This window comes from Urocampus carinirostris, chromosome 5 (genome assembly GCF_059441175.1).
Source record: "Urocampus carinirostris isolate Australia breed hairy pipefish chromosome 5, RoL_Ucar_1.0, whole genome shotgun sequence".
Taxonomy (NCBI): domain Eukaryota; kingdom Metazoa; phylum Chordata; class Actinopteri; order Syngnathiformes; family Syngnathidae; genus Urocampus; species Urocampus carinirostris.
Genome location: NC_142353.1, coordinates 41,852,842 through 41,871,209, shown reverse-complemented (window position 1 = coordinate 41,871,209; position 18,368 = coordinate 41,852,842). Strand labels below are relative to the sequence as shown.

General features: G+C 42.8%; 1 protein-coding gene across 1 annotated transcript in view; it reads right to left on the bottom strand.

The window, feature by feature from the left end:
* The window catches only part of unc5db (unc-5 netrin receptor Db), a 338,470-nt gene that overhangs the window by 86,713 nt on the left and 233,389 nt on the right, over nucleotides 1-18,368 (bottom strand). The window contains exons 9-10 of the mRNA XM_088336872.1: nucleotides 12,283-12,624; nucleotides 444-528 (exon numbers count right to left, since the gene is read on the bottom strand). Coding sequence (XP_088192998.1) covers nucleotides 444-528; nucleotides 12,283-12,624 — 427 coding nt within the window. The remainder of the gene's footprint in view (nucleotides 1-443; nucleotides 529-12,282; nucleotides 12,625-18,368) is intronic.

The following is an 18,368-nucleotide window of genomic DNA, read 5'->3' as shown; positions in this document are numbered from 1 at the left end:
CACACGGGGACAGACAACTCACTCGCTCATCCACACCTAGGGACAATTTGGACCGGCCAATTCACCTGAAATACATGTTTTTGGAACGTGGGAGGAAACCGGAGTGCCCGGAGGAAACCCACGCAAGCACGGGGAGAACATACAAACTCCACACAGGAAGTCTGGAGCTGGATTTGAAACCACGACAGGTTCCCATGACATGAACTGTGCCGCACAAGCGCTAACCACTGCGCCGCCGTGCTGCCTCATAACCATTGAAATCTGTGGAGCATTTGATAATTTATGACAAAGTAGAAACTCCTTAAAACACATAATAAACCAGTGGCCAGTGAGTAGGAGGTTGACATGCTGGGTGAACAGGTGAGAAGATGAAACGAAGATGCATGACACGATGAGACGGCAACAGAAAAAACACACTGGAAAACATATTTACTTAGCCTTACCTTGCTTCTCCCAGACTGATTCCCACGTACATCTCCCAGGACATATTTTCCGCCACGGCTCCATGAGGCACCAGCAGGCTGACTCCTGGAAAACATGCATAAGTGTGTCAAAAGAAACAACTCCGCCAGACTGGTAGTGCAGTGCAGCATAAGCGGCGGCAGATTGTTGTACACAAACATGAGAATATTTTAGGAAAGCCTGGGATGTGGCTGAAAAAAACATGAAAACCATCATTTTAGGACCAAAAAACACAGTACTGTAGTATCTTGCTTTTTTGTGTTGAAAAATATTCAGTATTTCTGCCCACCAAAAAGTGACCTGCACTCATGCGGCCGCGTTCCGTTATACCCAACAACATAATGCTGCGAGCAGAGGCTGGCAGAGTGTCATGAAACGGAACGGAATCTCGGATCCGATAGCGTTAGTTTCAAAAGTGTTTTTATTTGAAGGAGTTGTTGGAGCTGGCTTGGGACGTCGACGAGAGAGTAGGTCGCAAAACGTGGAACGGAAACAGGTCAAAAACGGAAGGCAGGCATGAATCAGGCAAGAGGAGTCGTGGGTACCTTGTAGTCTGGAGAAACACTCAGGGATACAAAGAGTATACCTGGACGTCCATCTCTGGACGCAGACCGCTTAAGTGGAGAACGTCAGCCAATCAGGAAGTGCGCTCCAGCGTGCCAAACGATTGCCCCAGGCGACTTCACTTAGGCAATCACGACACAGAGTGCATTTTTCTCAAGAGTGGCGGCTCATCTTTTGCCTTTATTTCAGCCTAAAATGAAATGCACTTGAGTGGTCGCAATCCATTATCCCCAATACCATATTGCTGCAAGCGGGGACCGGCAGAAGGCGTGCCGTTCTGTCCCACCCAAATCTATCCCCGGTCAATGATTTCTGAAGGCAAGAGAGCAAATTTATGGCAAATCTATTTTTCTGTTTTTCACGCCTTAAATTAACTCAGTGCTTCTCAATTATTTTCTGTTACGCCCCCCCTCGGCAGAAAAAATCCTCTCTTGTCCCCCCCAAAAAGTCTGTCTCCTCAGCCGGTTTAATTATTTATTTCATTGGGTCACTTCTTTTGGCATGGCGTGGAGGTTAAATGTAAACAAAACACTGCCAATGAGAGTGCCACTGCTCCCTAGTGTAGTGGAGGTGCTACTGCACTAGATTCCTTAGAACGTTTAAAAAAAATAAAGTCCCGAGGTCACACAGGCCTCCGCCTCACTTCGCAGAGCTTCGTGCCCTCCAAGGGCGGCCCGCCCCACTATTTGAGAACCAGTGAATTGACTGCACTTGCAAAATCCATTATCCTTGGTCAACTATTGCTGTGAGCTGGGGCCTGCAGAGTACATTTTTGCATTCGATCGGGGATTGTGGCCCCCAAGGAATTACCTTATACTGAAGCTAGTGTTGGGAACAAAAGATTTAACTCAAGAGTGAATGTTTTAACTTAACCTATTCGACAACATCAATTTGAAGCTCTAAACCTGCTTCAACTTTAAAGTTACAGCAGTTTTAAAGCTATGACTTATGAGCCGATGCTTTAAAAGTGTGAACTTTGACAGCACTAATTTAAAGGATATAATGGGTAATGCTGGATGTGATCCCCGGCAAACTCTTAAAAACTCTGGTACATTAACCTCAAAGAAAATATTTTATTTTGGGAGGAATGTGCTTTTGCAGACTGAGTAATAGAACTGATGTAAAATATGGCAGACCTCATTATTGATTCTTTTATTTTTCTGCTAAGCAGAGTGAGCCATAGCAATCGATGCTAAAGTAAGTCTTGAGATCACAATGATACAGGCTAGTATTGATCATTTATGTTCATGTTTTTATGATTTCTCGAGTCTTGCTTCATGATCCAATTTTTGAAAAGGGCAATATGTCTGTTTGGTAAACACATTTTTTTAAACTCTAACTTTGGAAGTGACATTTTTGACAGTGAATCTCAAGTTTCTCAATTATAGAGCTACCGTAAATTCCGGACTATAAGCCGCTACTTTTTTCCCAAACGTTCAACCCTGCGGCTTATTCAGTGATGCGGCCAATTTATGTAATTTTTCTAACAGCCGCCAGCGGCGCTCAAGTACAAAAGGTAAGATTTAGACCGCTGGAATATATGCGCCGAGGAAGACTGCAACTTCTTAGCTTGTGCACAAATTAATTTAGCGTAGAAATATCCTCACCATGCAAATTGCATAAAGAAAGGCACATGACGCAGCTTTCAAGCTAAACGCAATCGAGCAGTCCGATAAAGAAGGAAACAGCTACTGCACATAAACTTTATTTTGGGAGCGTGTTGCTAACGTGTTTTTGAATAAGGTAGCTTGGGACGACGTCTATATGTCATAGTCTCTTTCCCTGACTGGGGAAGACGATTTTGATGACGTCAGTTATAAGGAGGAAGATGAGGACGGTTTACCGTTATTACTACAAGTACGGTATGTTTTTTTTAATAGAGCCGTTTGCTGTGTTGCTAGTAGCGTTTTGCTACCCTTCACAGGCACGGTTTGGGATGAAAGTTATAATATTATTATTAAAGCTTTGAAAACTCTCTTGGTGTACCGTCTTTCTTTGTAAATATGTGCACCATGTGTAATATGTATTTGCAACTGTATATTTTTGTAATGCATTTATTTAAGAGACTTATTCTGATATGTTTTCCACGGGCAAATCAAAAAGAAGGGGCGAAAACAACGGGGGCTGACGGGAAGTGGAGTAAAGGTGAGACGTGTTGGTGGACGCAGCGGACAATAGTGGATATATATTTTTCCCACCCTTACCTTTGGAAATATACATTTTTTTTTCCTTGGATTATTTTCAACGGGACCCAGACTGTGCAGGTCTGCATCAAACTTTAAGTACCGGTATCATTTTCCGTTCATTTTGCCGGCTGTGGTTTTTGGACTGTGTACTTTATATTCAGTTACAATTGCGGGACTCAAAGTCGGGTTTGGGTTATATTTGTGATTGTGTTGCATGTTTTAATGTGGGCGCATGCGGTTTATATACAGGTTTGCCTTGTGTAAGTACAAAAGCGGTTATCCCCTTAAAATGTGGTGGGTGCAGCTTATAATCAGGTGCGCTCTATAGTCAGGAATTTACGGTAGATATTAGCGTGGCCCAAAATGTGTCATGATTACTCATTACATTGACCTGTGCCCGCTAATTTGGCGCCAGCTGCTGCTGGCTACCTGATTGGTTCCCCACCTACTTAAGCTCAGTCCTTTCACTCGCCTGTGGTCAGTCCGTCAGCAAACCTCTCTTTTCACAAGTTAAGCATTTTTGACTTTGACTCCCGTCTGTATCGTTTTGTGACCCATTTTCCACTCGTCCGTTCCTGATTTCCCCGTTTGTCTCCTGCTACGACCCTTTTCTTTTTCGACCCCGACCACGTTTTGATCTCCCGTCCCGGCTAACGACCCTTTTTTGACCCCGACCCCGTACCTTGAAGTAAAAAAGATATCCGCATAGCTTCATTTTCTCACCATTTGAAATAGCTAATCCGACAGCAACTCAGACGGACTGCAGTCAGGTTCTTAATGTAGAGAAACGGGATTGCCTTCGATTGCGAAATCTCATCTCAATATTGCTCTGCATTATAATCGCCTTCAGTGATGAGTTTTCCCGAACTTCTCAACCTACATCTACGCCCTTCTACTTTGCCATCCTTCCAATTCTGTTAACAATCCAATTTCTGCAGGCAGCATTTGGACTCATGCTTGACATGACAACAAAATAACGTTACTTCCATATATTCAGGCTGTAGCGCTGTCTAGTAATTGTATGGAGTGTTTGCTGCAGAATTGCAGTGCTTTTGGAAGACAGCTTTTGCGATGATAGGAATGCTTTTTGCAGGGAATTCACCAAAGCATTTCTACAGTATGTCACATTGGACTCCTTTTGCTGACATTAATTTGGACACAGTCCTGAACAATCAAACTGTTTGCTGCTGTATGCCAACATAAACTCATACCTGTCAAGCTCCAGGGCTCCATGCCCTTACAAAATGTTGTATTTTCCCTTACAAAATACAAAATAATCTTTTTTTTTTAAATGTGTTTATTTATGTCGTTTAACATGTTATATTGTACATGTGTTTCGTTATATCATATATACTGTTAATTAACACTTTGTTGTGAGATACTGAGTTGCTCGACATGAATGAGGTTTATTATAAAACAAGTTCAAAAATGAAGTCGCTTGGACGTTCACTGTAGAAGGAAAAAAATGCATGCAAATATAATGAAGTAGAATAATACATTTTCTTATTACAATTATTTATTCATTTTTGCATTAAATTATTGTTGGTAATACAGTGTTCTCATTTGCCCGCGTCCCAGACGCATTATTTTTGTGGGGGACGCATCGTGGCAAATCAACGTGCGTCCCCGGGACGCAACTTTTTTGACACGAAAATGTCATTAACATTTTTTAACAAAGATTACTTATTACTTAGATCCGCCATTGTTGTTTTGGTCTCGCGGTTCGAGTTTTTGTCTGCACGCCGATCTCCAGTTCGAGTTATGGAGTGAAAGTCCGTTTCTTTTTAGAGAACCGGCTTTTTCGGCTCAACTCATTAAAGAGAGACGGCTCTCAAACGACTCACTTGCTTTGATGCATTATATTACGAATGATTATGTTGTATAAAGAAGTTAAGAAAAAAAGGAAGTATAAAAGGAGAAAATGAAAAAAGACAGGTTTGTGGTGATCCCTTTTAATCAGTATAGTACCAACAATAATTTAATGCAGAAAATGAATTCATAATTTCAATAAGAAAATGTACTATTCTACTTGACTATATTTGCATGTATATTTTCCTTCTACAGTGAACGTCCAAGCAACTTAATTTTTGAACTTTTTTTATAATAAACCTCATTCATGTCGAGCAACTCGGTATCTCACAACAAAATGTTAATGAACAATATATATGATGTAACGAAACACATGTACAATATAACATGTTAAACTACATAAATAAACATGTTTGAAAAAAATAATATATTTTTGTATTTTGTAAGGGAAAATACGACAGTTTGTAAGGGCATGGAGCACACTAAATTTGGGGGACCCAAAGCAATATACTGATTAAAAGGGATAACCACAAACCTGTCTTTATTAATTTTCTTCTTTTATATTTTTTTTCTTAACTTCTTTATACAACATAATAATTCGTAATATAATGCATCGAGGGCGGCACAGGTCTAAGGTCTTGGGAACCTCCTGTGTGGGTTCAAATCCAGCTACCGGACTTCCTGTGCGGAGTTTGTATGTTCTCCCCGTGCTTGCGTGGGTTTCCTCCGGGCACTCCGGTTTCCTCCCACATTCCAAAGACATGCATTTCAGGTGGATTGGCCGGTCCAAATTGTCCCTAGGTGTGAATAAGCGAGTTGTCTGTCCCTGTGTGCCCTGCGATTGGCTGGCAACCAGTTCAGGGTGTCCCCTGCCCACTGCCCGATGATTGCTGGGATGGGCTCCAGCACCCCCGCGACCCTACTGAGGATAAGCGGTGCAGCTAATGAGATGAGATAATGCATCACAGCAAGTGAGCCATTTAAGAGCCGGCTCTCATTAATGAGTTGAGCCGAAAAGCCGGTTCTCTAAAGAGACGGACTTCCTTTCACTACACAACTCGAACTGGTTTGACTTGATTGATTTGTCATTTCGTGGTAGTCGGTGTATACCGGATGGTACCCATAATTGACAAATTTGCTTTTTTCTGTACAGATTTTCTCGTACGTGGTACACGTCTTAAAATGCATAATAAACGTACTTTGTACGGCAAAAACGTACAGGTTGACAGGTATGTAGACTAGACCAGTTCAAGGAGCGTTCGATATAATATGTTCAAGGACTACACAAATATAAGAAGAATGCTGAAAGGTCCAGCAGGTATTTTCCAAAATTCCTAATACTGCAACCACAAATAGCAATCTTCCGCCATTGGTGTCAGCGAGGAACCTTATCAAGCACAGCTTGAACTTTGCGAGCTGCAGTCAGGTTCACTTTTTCCAGTAAGGCACAATAAGAGAGGTATTTTGTTTTGGAGTACGACTCCTCTCAGATTTTCCTCTCTCACTGAGCTCTACTATTGAGGGGTCGATACGGTTGAGACCACTTACATGTGTGAGGCTGCTGTATACCAGCAGGCGAAACCACAATCTCTCATTAAAAGACTATCTTTAAATATACTGTATATTAATGAGACCTTGAACCCATCCATCCATTACCTGCACCGCTTATCCTCAGTAGGGTCGCGGGGGTGCTGGAGCCCATCCCAGCTATCCACGGCCAGTGGGCAGGGGACACCCTGAACTGGTTGCCAGCCAATCGCAGGGCACAAAGGGACAGACAATTCTCTTGCTCAATCACACCTAGGGACAATTTGGACCAGCCAATAAACCTGACATGCACGTTTTTGGAATGTGGGAGGAAACCGGAGTGCCCGGAGGAAACCCACGCAAACACGGAGAGAACATGCAAACTCCACACAGGAGGTTCGTTCTCATGACCTCAGAACTGTGCCGTACACGCACTAACCACTGCGCTGCCGCACTGTGTCACATTTTAATATTAATATCTAATCAATTAGAATAGAATAGAATAGAATAAAATATACCTTTATTGTCATTGTTACAAAATGGGTTAACATATTATGTCAATGAAATTAGGCATGACACTCCAGTTTCACACATTCACAGTGGGGTAAAAAAAAAAAACAAGATAAAGGAACAGTCTCCTTTTATGATAATTACGTCGTTAAGTTTAGAATTTATACCGATCCAATAAACATAATCATATGATCAAGTCCATTTTTTCTCACATAAACATATGATTTGATTTAAATGATCGTTTTTGTGGATGTCAAAACCAGAACAGGAGGAGGACCCAGATGTGTAACTTTTCTCACACAAGCTTTATTTAACGGGAATGGGGCAGTCGTGCACGTTAACCCAGTGATTTGGCGGTCGTTGGGCGTAAGAAGTAAGGCAGAAGTAAGGCAGATGTCTGGCGTGGAACAACAGGAAGCCAGAGGCTGACGAGATCGATACCAGTTACATGAGCAGATACCGGACAGATGGGGTCGATAGCGGACAGGATGGGACAGACAGGATTGATATCAGATACAGGAGACTGGAGACAGATATCAGACAGGACGAGACAGACGGGACCGATACCAGACACTAGAGACCGATATCAAACAGGACGAGAAAGACGCCCGATACTGGAGATTGTAGCAAAGTATCAGACAGGGCGAGACAGACGGGATCAATACCGGACAGGATACACAAGCAGGATACCGGACAGAGTCAAAACACGCGTCTTGCGGGTGCAGAGGTTTGTTGCTGACGGACTGACAAAGGGTAAGTGAGAGCACTGAGCTTCCCGGCTGCTGACCCGTTTTTTTACATTCCCGACACCGCCATCGCTCGCCACGGAAGTCCCACTTCCCCGTTCAGCAATCCCCGGATCGTGGGCGCAACCCACTCCCTTTCTTTTAATAAATCTTGTGAGAAACGTTACGTGAGTGGGTCCTGTTTCCGTTCTGGTCCTGACACATTCTGTTTATTATCCATATTTTATGTTGAAAATGTCTGTATATTGTCTGTTTGATGCAATTGTGACTATTGCAGCCTGGTCATCCTGCAAACTTTGTTAATTTCCCTCATGCAGTGGTTTTTGAGTTTTCCCTTGCTCAATTGCAGGATTCAGATCAGGGCATATGGTAGTCTGTAATGGTCGTCTGTAGTCTGTCACGGTTGCCATGGCGCCCAATTGTCCCTGCCCGTGTGACGCCAGCTGCTGCTTTTTGACAGAGTGGCTCCCTGTCAGTATTTAAACTTGGTCCTGTCAGTCCCCTTTTGTTGGTCCTTCTGCGAATCACCGTTTTTACACGGCAAGCCCTTTTTTGCCTGTCTTGTGTTTTTGCTCTTATTTTTCTCCTGCTCTGTTTGATCCCGACCACGTCTGTTCTCCAGCCCCGAATAACGATCCGTTTTGATCTCGACCATGTCTGCTATCCAGTCCGTAATTACTACGTGTCCTCTCCTCTCCTGGTTTTCGACTTTTTTTCGTTCCTGACAAGTCCCACTTCTGCGTCCGAGCAACCTACTCCCCGCGACCAGCGATCTCCGGATCGTGTGTGCACTCCTTTCACTTCTTCCCAATAAAACCGTGCGAAACGTTACGAGAGTGGGTCCTGTCTCGTTCGGGTTCTGACATAGCCTGTACTTCCCTTTAAGACTTCTTGTGATTAAGGGCCAAACAAATAAAACTGACTTAACCAAAATAAACCATATTGCATGACAACAAATAGTAAAAAAATGAAAAGCTCCTCAGGGCAAGCTAACGGAGAGTAAAATTCTCCACATAAAGGTCAATGTTACAAAGTTAGCATAAGTTCATGTGAAAAGTTTAAGTGTCAGAATCAATTTTATTTTTTTGGACAAAACGACTCTTTTCGCGGCATCAGATTTAGCACTGTGTGGGCTGCTCTCGAAAAACACTCCACAATTCTTCAGGGACGATGTTAGTGCTATTATCAGTCAATTTTTTATTGGATTATTTAAAAAAATAGGGGGAATGCAGCTTGGTCTTTGTGTTCCCACAAAAAGTTTCAGTTTCTTGCTGTTTTTTTGCAGCTTGCTCATCAACTAAAGGAAGAGTCGTTGTGCCAGTAGGCTGAGTGAGTGCTACACTTGACATTAGCGACTCCTCCACTCAGACCACTCTGCTTGAAAGGCTGTTGAGGAAAGTTAATTTCACCTGCACTCTTCCCACATGTCAACGATTCAGACGCCAAACACAAAAAGAGCACCGCGTGTTGGGCAACCGCACATTCTTGACAGGATGACAGCTGTACTTAAGTCTCTGTAGACTCTGATAATAAAAATACTTTTTTTGGTACAGATTCTACCTTACTTTCGACCGTTCGATTTACGTAAAACTGTCACGGTTGCCTAGGCGCCCGATTGGCCCCGCCCGTTGACAGATTGGCTCCCCGTCAGTATTTAAACTGTCCTGTCAGTCCCCTTTTGTCGGCCCATCTGTGAATCTCTGTTTTTACACGGCAAGCCCTTATGCGCCTGTCCTGTTTTTGGCTCTTTTTTGTCTCTCGCTACGATCTGTTTTGATCTTGACCATGTCTGCTCTCCCGTCCCGAATTCCGACCTGATTTGATCTTGACCATGTCTGTTCTCCCGTCCCGATCAACGATCAGTTTTGGATCTCGACCACATCAACTCTCCTCTCCAGGCTTTCGACTTCTTTCCGATTCTGACCACGTTTTTGCTCTACTATCCCGGCTACTGACCCGTTTTTTTCCGTTCCCGACATCGCCATCGCTCGCCACAGAAGTCCCACTTCCGCGTTTAGAGCGACCTGCTTCCCGCGTTCTGCAATCCCCGGATCGTGGGCGCAACCCCCTCCCTTTCTTCTAAAAAAACTTGTGAGAAACGTTACGCGAGTGGGTCTTGTCTCCGTTTTGGTCCTGACAAAAACGGTTAATACGAACATTTTGTGTGTCGAAATATATCCGGACATTGCTGTAAGTTAGATTTTGTATTGTGTGCACCATTTTCTGAGTACAGGACATTGCTGTAGTGCTTTTTTCCTCCGCTATCAGCGTGTGGCGCTGTGAAAAGTCACCCAGCATTCACCCTGAAGTAAAAAAAATCAGCTTCCTCTTTCTAATTCGTATGTAAACTTACAGTGCTAGGTGTACTGAATCTCCAGCAAGCTCATAACTTTAATGTGTTTATTGTTAAATATCTCGTGCATCTATTCAATATGGTTGGCTTAAAGTGTTAAGAAGAGGCGAGCCTTTTCTCTTGTAACGAAAGTGCAACAAGAAAGATTGATGCGGTTGAGAAAATGGTCCGAACGCTTTTTTTCGGCCACTTTTTACCACGGAGGAGGACCTCTTGAAGCGCATCTCCCGAAAGTAAGTTAAACCTCACTTTATTTATGTTTATATAGCATATTATTTCATGAAATGTTTATTTTTTAGTACAAAGCAATATAGATTACTTATACAAGCCTCAAACGTACTTATATAAACCATAAACATACACATTATAGCACTGAAGCAACTTACAAACACATTCAACTTACGAATGATCATCCGGAACCTCATTCATAAGTATGGCAGCGTCTGTATACGTCACAGTTTTTTTCATAGTTTGGCCAGGGAGTGCGACTTATACACCGGTGTGACTTGTATGAGAAATGTTATCATATTGTTGAATTTTACATTTGTATTACAGGTATACAATTTCCCGTTATTTTCACACTCAACCGTTCCACACAAGAGTACATTTTTTTAAATTTGTATTTCAAATTGCCTGTCAAGATGACATTTAGGTTTTGGTATTTGTCACGGTGGCCATGGCGCCCAATTGGCCCGCCCCCGTGGCGCCAGCTGGGGCTTGTTGACGGAATGGCTTTCCTTCTATTTAAGTTCAGTGTTCTCTCCCTCCGTTTGTCAGTCCGTCACCGAACTTTTGCCCTGCATGACGTGGGTCTCGACTCGGTCAAGTCAAGTCAAGTCAAATTTATTTATATAGCCCTTAATCACAAAAATGTCTCAAAGTCCTGTTCTTGTTGGTATTTCCTGTCCGGTATTGTTCCGGTTCATTTTGTCCCGTTTAATTTCAGTTTCCAGTTTCTTTTCTGTCTATTTTGGTCCTGTTTATTATTTTCTCCAGTTTTCGTTCCCGTCTAGTTTGTTTATTTTCGATATCCCGTTTTATTATCTGTCTTGTCTGTCCTGTCCTGTCCGGTATCGACCCCATCTGTCCGATATCAACTCAGGCAATTGGTATCGATCTCGTCAGCCTCTGGCTTCCTATCATTTTACGCCAGACTGCTGCCTAACGTGCATGACTCCCCATTTCCCGTAAAATAAAAGGTCTTGTGTGAGTAACGTCACGTGTTTGGGTCCTGATCCAGTTCTGGTTCATGACAGTATTTGTTTTTAATGAATACATTTCCCCAAAAATATGACTTATAATCGAGGTGCACCTTATATAAGTCTTTTCCTTCTTAAATATGCATTTTGGCTGGTGTGACTTATACTCTATGAAGAGATCGAAACTGAATCGAAATTTAACAAACAAATTTTGTTTTCCTGGCAATTATAAATGTCAAAACTCCACCTGATGTTTACACCGCCAGATTGAAAAAACGTTCATGCTTGAGTTATCAACATTTGCATTTGAGACACCCGGAGGCTAAATTTAATAGCCAAACAATTGATTGTGGAACAAAAATAAAATCAAATTGCCTTAGTAACAAGCTCACTGCTTGTATGATATGCAAAGTAAGTAATGAATGTATGATGGTTAATTGTATTAATCGGTGGTCAAATGTAATAACACAAAAAAATAATTGTAGGAACGAAAAAAAAGCCCAAGTAACAAGCTCACTGCTTTTATGATATGCTAGTGAAGGTATGATGGTTGATTAGCCTTCTTGAAGTGTCACGACCAGAACTGAATCAGGACCCAAATGCGTAACGTTAACCACAAGTTTATTGATAGAAAGAGGAAGGGCAGCGCCCGTGATCCGGTTCTCGGACGCGGGAAGCAAGCTGCTCACAGAATCGGATCGTGATCCGAATAGGGAAATGGATCTTACGGAGCGGGAGATGGCGGGGTCGCGGACGGAAAAAAACAAGTCGATAACCGGGACAGGAGAGCAAAAACGTGGTCGGAATCAAAAACATGTCGTAAGCCGGGACGGGAGAGAAAACGTGGTCGGGGTCAAAAACAAGTCGTAAAGGTGGAAGTCACGTTCGCTAAAAAGGTCTATAGCGCTAGAAAATACAGTACTTACCAGTGTTGGGCAGCACCAGCCGTCCTCCAGCTTGACCAAACACTCCTCCGGTCCTAAGTTGCTCTTTACCGGTGCTTAAAGGTCCATTGAAGGAGAGCGTCCCTTCCTTGCGTCTGTCCAGAGAGCTGTAGTAATCCCTTGGGAAAGTCTCAACAGGTTCCTTGGCGTGGAGCTCGGCCCGCCCTGCCACACCGTAGACCATGAATGAGTTCTGCACTTTTATGTCTGGCAACGGGTCGAAAAGCTCTTTATCAGCACCGTCCTGAAAGCACAGTGAGGTGCTGTAGGTCCGTCCCACGGTTAAGTCTGGTGGAATAGAAGAGTTGAGAAGCAGCGGGTTTCCTGCAAACAGTGGCAAAGGGACAATATCATCAAATTATTGAACATTAATGTGATATTTTGTAATTGATTGTGCCTGCGCAGAACACGAGTAATTATTGTACACACACCGAGCGGGAGTCTGGGAGATGATGATAAATAGATGGATAGATGGTTATAGAGATAGATATGGGTACATAGACAGTTAATGAGAAAGAGAGAGAGAGATAGAGAGAGAAAGAGAGAGAGAGAGAGAGAGAGAGAGAGAGAGAGAGAAAGAGAGAAAGACAGAAAGAGAGAAAGAGAGAGAGAGAGAGAAAGTTATAGAGAGAGATAGATAGATAGAAAGTTATAGAGATAGATAGATGGATGAAAAGAAAGTTATAGAGATAGATAGATGAATGGAAAGAAAGTTATAGAGATTGATAGATGGATGGAAAGAAAGTTATAGAGATAGATAGATGGATGGAAAGAAAGTTATATAGATAGATGGATGGAAAGAAAGTTATAGAGAGAGATAGATAGATAGAAAGTTATAGAGATAGATAGATGGATGAAAAGAAAGTTATAGAGATAGATAGATGAATGGAAAGAAAGTTATAGAGATTGATAGATGGATGGAAAGAAAGCTATAGAGATAGATGGATGGAAAGAAAGTTATATAGATAGATGGATGGAAAGAAAGTTATAGAGATAGATAGATGGATAGACAGAAAGTTATAGAGATAGATAGATGGATGGAAAGAAAGTTATAGAGATAGATAGATGGATAGAAAGAAAGTTATAGAGATAGATAGATGGATAGACAGAAAGTTATAGAGATAGATAGATGGATGGAAAGAAAGTTATATAGATAGATGGATGGAAATAAAGTTATAGAGATAGATAGATGGATAGACAGAAAGTTATAGAGATAGATAGATGGATGGAAAGAAAGTTATAGAGATAGATAGATGGAAAGAAAGAAAGTTATAGAGATAGATAGATGGATAGAAAGAAAGTTATAGAGAAAGATAGATGGATAGAATGAAAGTTCTAGAGATAGATAGATATAAATAAAAGTTCTAGAGATAGATAGAGATAGATAGATGATAGATAGATGGATAGAAAGAAAGTTATAGAGATAGATAGATATATAGATAGACAGATAGATAGATATATAGATGGATAGATAGAGAGGGAGCGCTCCGTGTCAGTATTTAAACTCTGTCTTGTCATTCCCCTTTTGTCGGTCCGTCTGTGAATCTCTGTTTTCACACGGCAAGCCCTTTTTCGCCTGTCCCGTGTTTTTTACTCCTGCTTGTCTCCCGCTACGATCTGTTTGATCTCGACGATGTCTGCTCTCCCGTCCCGAATTCCGACCTGTTTCAATCTCGACCACTTCTGCTCTCCCGTCCCGAATTACGACCTGTTTCAATCTCGACCACGTCTGTTCCCCTATCCCGAATAACGATCCGTTTTTGATCACGACTACGTCTACTCTCCTCTCCTGGCTTTCGACATTTTTCAGTTTCCGACACCGCCATCGCTCGCCTCGGAAGTCTTACTTCCGCGTTCAGGGCGACCTGCTTTCCGCGTCCAGCAATCGCCGGATCGTGAGTGCAACCATTTCTCTTCCTTCAATAAAACTTGTGGTAATGTTAAGCGAGTGGGTTCTGTTTTTGTTCTCGCCCTGACATTTTGATTTTTTTTATGTAATGTATTTCCTCCCTGGAATGTTTTTTATTTTTGGAGACGGTCCTCTAATTTGGATTGTTTGTAAAGTTCGGTTATAGTATTAATGCAACATTGCTATTTGTATGGAAGTGCAAATGTATTTTATTCAATAAAGCAATAAAAAAGAAATCAGTACATACATCCCTAGATCCCATCTTAAATACTGAACCAAAAACAATCAATTTTGCATCCCCGGCACCCACTGAGCTGTGCTTCAGATTAGTCGATCTCCAGCATGAACTAAAATCAAATGTCCAAGTGGCTGAGGTAAGGAGAACTCAACCTGGACAGAAGGTCCACGGTTTGGAGCCGTGGCCAAACTGCTCCATTTAATTACCTAGCACACACAGCTTGATCTCCATAATCCATCTGCTGCAGTCAGCTACTCTGGACTGACCTACTGAAGGGCAGGGAGGGAGTGAGCAACGGGCGGTTCAGGAAGGGTCTAGGTGACTGCGGTTTGAAGGAGGGGAGCTCCCGGTGCGAACCCAAGAGTCGCCTTCGACATTCGATGTGACGATTCTGCCAAGGAAGGTGCAGAGTGCGCAGCATCGATCTGGCAGATTCGGACATCTAAGCAACCATGCCCCCCTTCCTCCATCCTCAAACCGCCAAGTGAAATCACTGAGTCCTTGATGCCCAGCTGTTGCCTGGCAAGGGGTGCCAGGTGGGAGTCCAATGTTGTTTTTTTCATGAAAAGTGTCTGTCACCGGGGAGCAGGGTTGGGTAGGGTTACTTTAACTGGATTACTTTCAATGACTTTTGGATTACTCCAATACCAAATATGCTAATAAAAGACAAGATAAACTAAATATGAATACAATTATGACTCACAACACGTGGTAAGCTTTCTCTCCTGGCTTTGATCTCTGGCAAAACGAACATAAAATGCGACAGAAACAAAATGAAAATAAATCCAAACAGCATGCCAACATTTTTTTTGCCGTTCCATGTATTCCGTTACTCCCCAAGCCTGCACAAAATTTAGTAATTTTATTCATATTTAGTTTATTTTGTCTTTTATTAGCATATTTGGTCTTGGAGTAATCCAAAAGTAATTGAGAGTAATCAAGTTAAAGTAACCCTACCCAACCCTGCTGGGAAGATTCTTGATTTGGAGGCGTTTATGTTCAAGTACCGGAACAATGCTTTAAAGTATGCATGTTTTGTTTATAGGTTTTTGTCATTGTAATGTATAGGTTGTTTCAAAAAATTAGATATCATTTTTAATATTACTGATTCATTATTGCAATGAATATATGTACAGCTTTTCCCTGTACTAACTCATGAGTAGATATTTTTTTATCTAAAAAGTTACAAAAAATGATGATTACCGATGTGAATCACCCGTGCCTGCTCCTTTGGTGCAAACTGCCTCAGACTCTGATTGACACTGTCCTTATTTATACCCACTCCTTTCTGTCCCCTTTGGTCAGTCCGTCTGCGAACCTCAGTTAACACTAGGCAAGCCTTTTTTCGACTCCCACCTGTTTTTTGCTCCCGTCTGTCCCCCGGCTTCGACCCGTTTTTGATCCTGACCACGTTTACTCTCCTGTCCCGGGTTTCAACCTCTTTTTGAACTCAGTCCTGTCAATCCCCTGTTGTCAGTCCGTCTGCGAATCTCAGTGTATACTAGTCAAGTCTTTTTTCGATCCTGACTCCCGCCTGTCCCGTTTTTGCTCCCGTTTGTCTCCTGCTACACCCTGTTTGGATCCTGATCTCGTCTGGTCTCCCGTCCCGGCTTACGACCCCTTTTGTTCCCGACTACGTCTATCTCCCGTTCTGGCTCACGACTTGTTTCCAACCCCTACCACGTCTTGCTCTCCCAATCCCGGGTACCGCCCAGTTTTCCGCCACTGACACAGCAATCGCTCGCTACGGAAGATCCACTTCCGTGTTCAGATCACAATCAGAGTACGAGAGCGACTTGCTTCCCGCGCCCAGCGAACACCGGATCGTGGGTGCAGCTCTTCTTCTCTCTTTCAATATAATTTGTGGTAAACGTTACGCAAGTGGGTCCTGTTTCCGTTCTGGTCCTGACTGTACTACACAATACAGTGACATCTAGTGAAAACATATTGTAGTGTCTTTTTAAAATGTTATTCATATAACTAGAAAAATAATATTTTTAGGAAGAAAAATAGTAAATCCAAATAAAATGAGCATGATTCTCTGCAGTATATGATATATATATATTTTATATTCTACTATAAAAATTAGGGAATCAATACAGTATAATGAGGTTGATAATATACAGTGGCCCATCTTTATAGGAGCTACTCGAGTTACGAGACATTACAGTCATGAAATGTCTTTCAGGCAACAATTTTGCCCGACATACAAAAGGAAATCCAAGATAAATTAGTTTCCTTGGATGATTTTGGGGAGACAGGGAACGGATTGATTCATTTTCAATAATTTCTTATGGGAAAAATGCGTTCAAGACACGAGAAAATCTCCTTAATCTCATATTTAGAGGGGTCACTGTGTATCCTATCAGACTGTAAAGATCAGAACGCAAACAGGACCCACTTGCGTGACGTTTACCACAAGTTTTATTGAAAGAGAGAGGAAGGGCTGCGCCCATGATCCAGTGTTCACTGGGCGCGGGAAGCAAGTCGCTCTCGTACTCGGATTGTGATCCGAACACGGAAGTGGATCTTCCGTAGCGAGCGGTGAGGCTTAACAATCAGCTTTTCGAATGAATGAAAATGCTGATACCAATATCTGTCAAATACCTTGAGCGATGTTGCTGTATATAGAGATAAATGTATAAAGTTATACCTACAAATATATGCCATATGAATAAATGAACATCTAATAAATCACGTAATATTTAAATATGTTACATCAATGCTCAAGGGCAGCACGGCAGCGCAGTGGTTAGCGCTTGTGCGGCACAGTTCATGTCATGGGAACCTGTCGTGGGTTCAAATCCAGCTCCAGACTTCCTGTGCGGAGTTTGTATGTTCTCCCCGTGCTTGCGTGGGTTTCCTCCGGGCACTCCGGTTTCCTCCCACGTTCCAAAAACATGCATTTCAGGTGAATTGGCCGGTCCAAATTGTCCCTAGGTGTGAATGAGCGAATGAGTTGTCTGTACCCGTGTGCCCTGCGGTTGGCTGGCAACCAGTTCAGGGTGTCCCCTGCCCACTGCCTGGAGATGGCTGGGATGGGCTCCAGCCCCCCCCCCCCGTGACCCTAATGAGGATAAGCGGTACGGCTAATGAGATGAGATGAGACATCAATGCTCAATTCTTTTTTTGTGCATTTTGTCGTTTATTTTGTCAGGGGCGTAAAACTGGTCAGTAGCCGGGACTGGGAGAGCAAGACGTGGTGGTGTCGGAAACGAGTCGTAAGCCAGACGTGGTCGGGATCAAAAACGCGTCGTAAGTCGGAGAGCAGACGTGGTCGGGATCAAAGCGGGTCGTAGCCACAGACAGACGGGAGCAAAAACGGGACAGGTGGGAGTCGGGGTCGAAAAAAGGCTTGCCTAGTACACACGAAAATTTTCAGACGGACTGACAACAGGGGATTGACAGGACTGGGTTCAAATAGTGACAGGGAGCCAATCAGAACCCGCGTTGGGTGGCGCCAAACGAGCTGGCACAGGTGAATCTCACCGGTAATCATGACATTAGACTAGAGAAAAACATATTAACAATAAGCACATATTCATTTATTTCCCAGTTTTAGCGTATCAAAAACAAGCCCACTGAACAACCTATCTGTATCTTTGACAAATAAACACGAACTGCCCGGAGATGGCTGGGATGGGCTCCAGCCCCCCCGCGACCCTAATGAGGATAAGTGGCACGGCTAATGAGATGAGATGAGATGAGATGAGAAGATTCATATATCATTTCTAAGCTTTCTATTAGTGAGACCACACCCGACGTTGGCACATTCCACCTTCCCCTGCAAGTCAAGTGGACATTATCCCTCTGCGGCTGACATTCGATCATCGCCGAATGTCTCCCCTCCGGTTGAGTGGAGAGCAGTCCGATTATCGCTTGGGTTGCATTTTTCAGAACAGTGCGGTGAAAATGGAATAA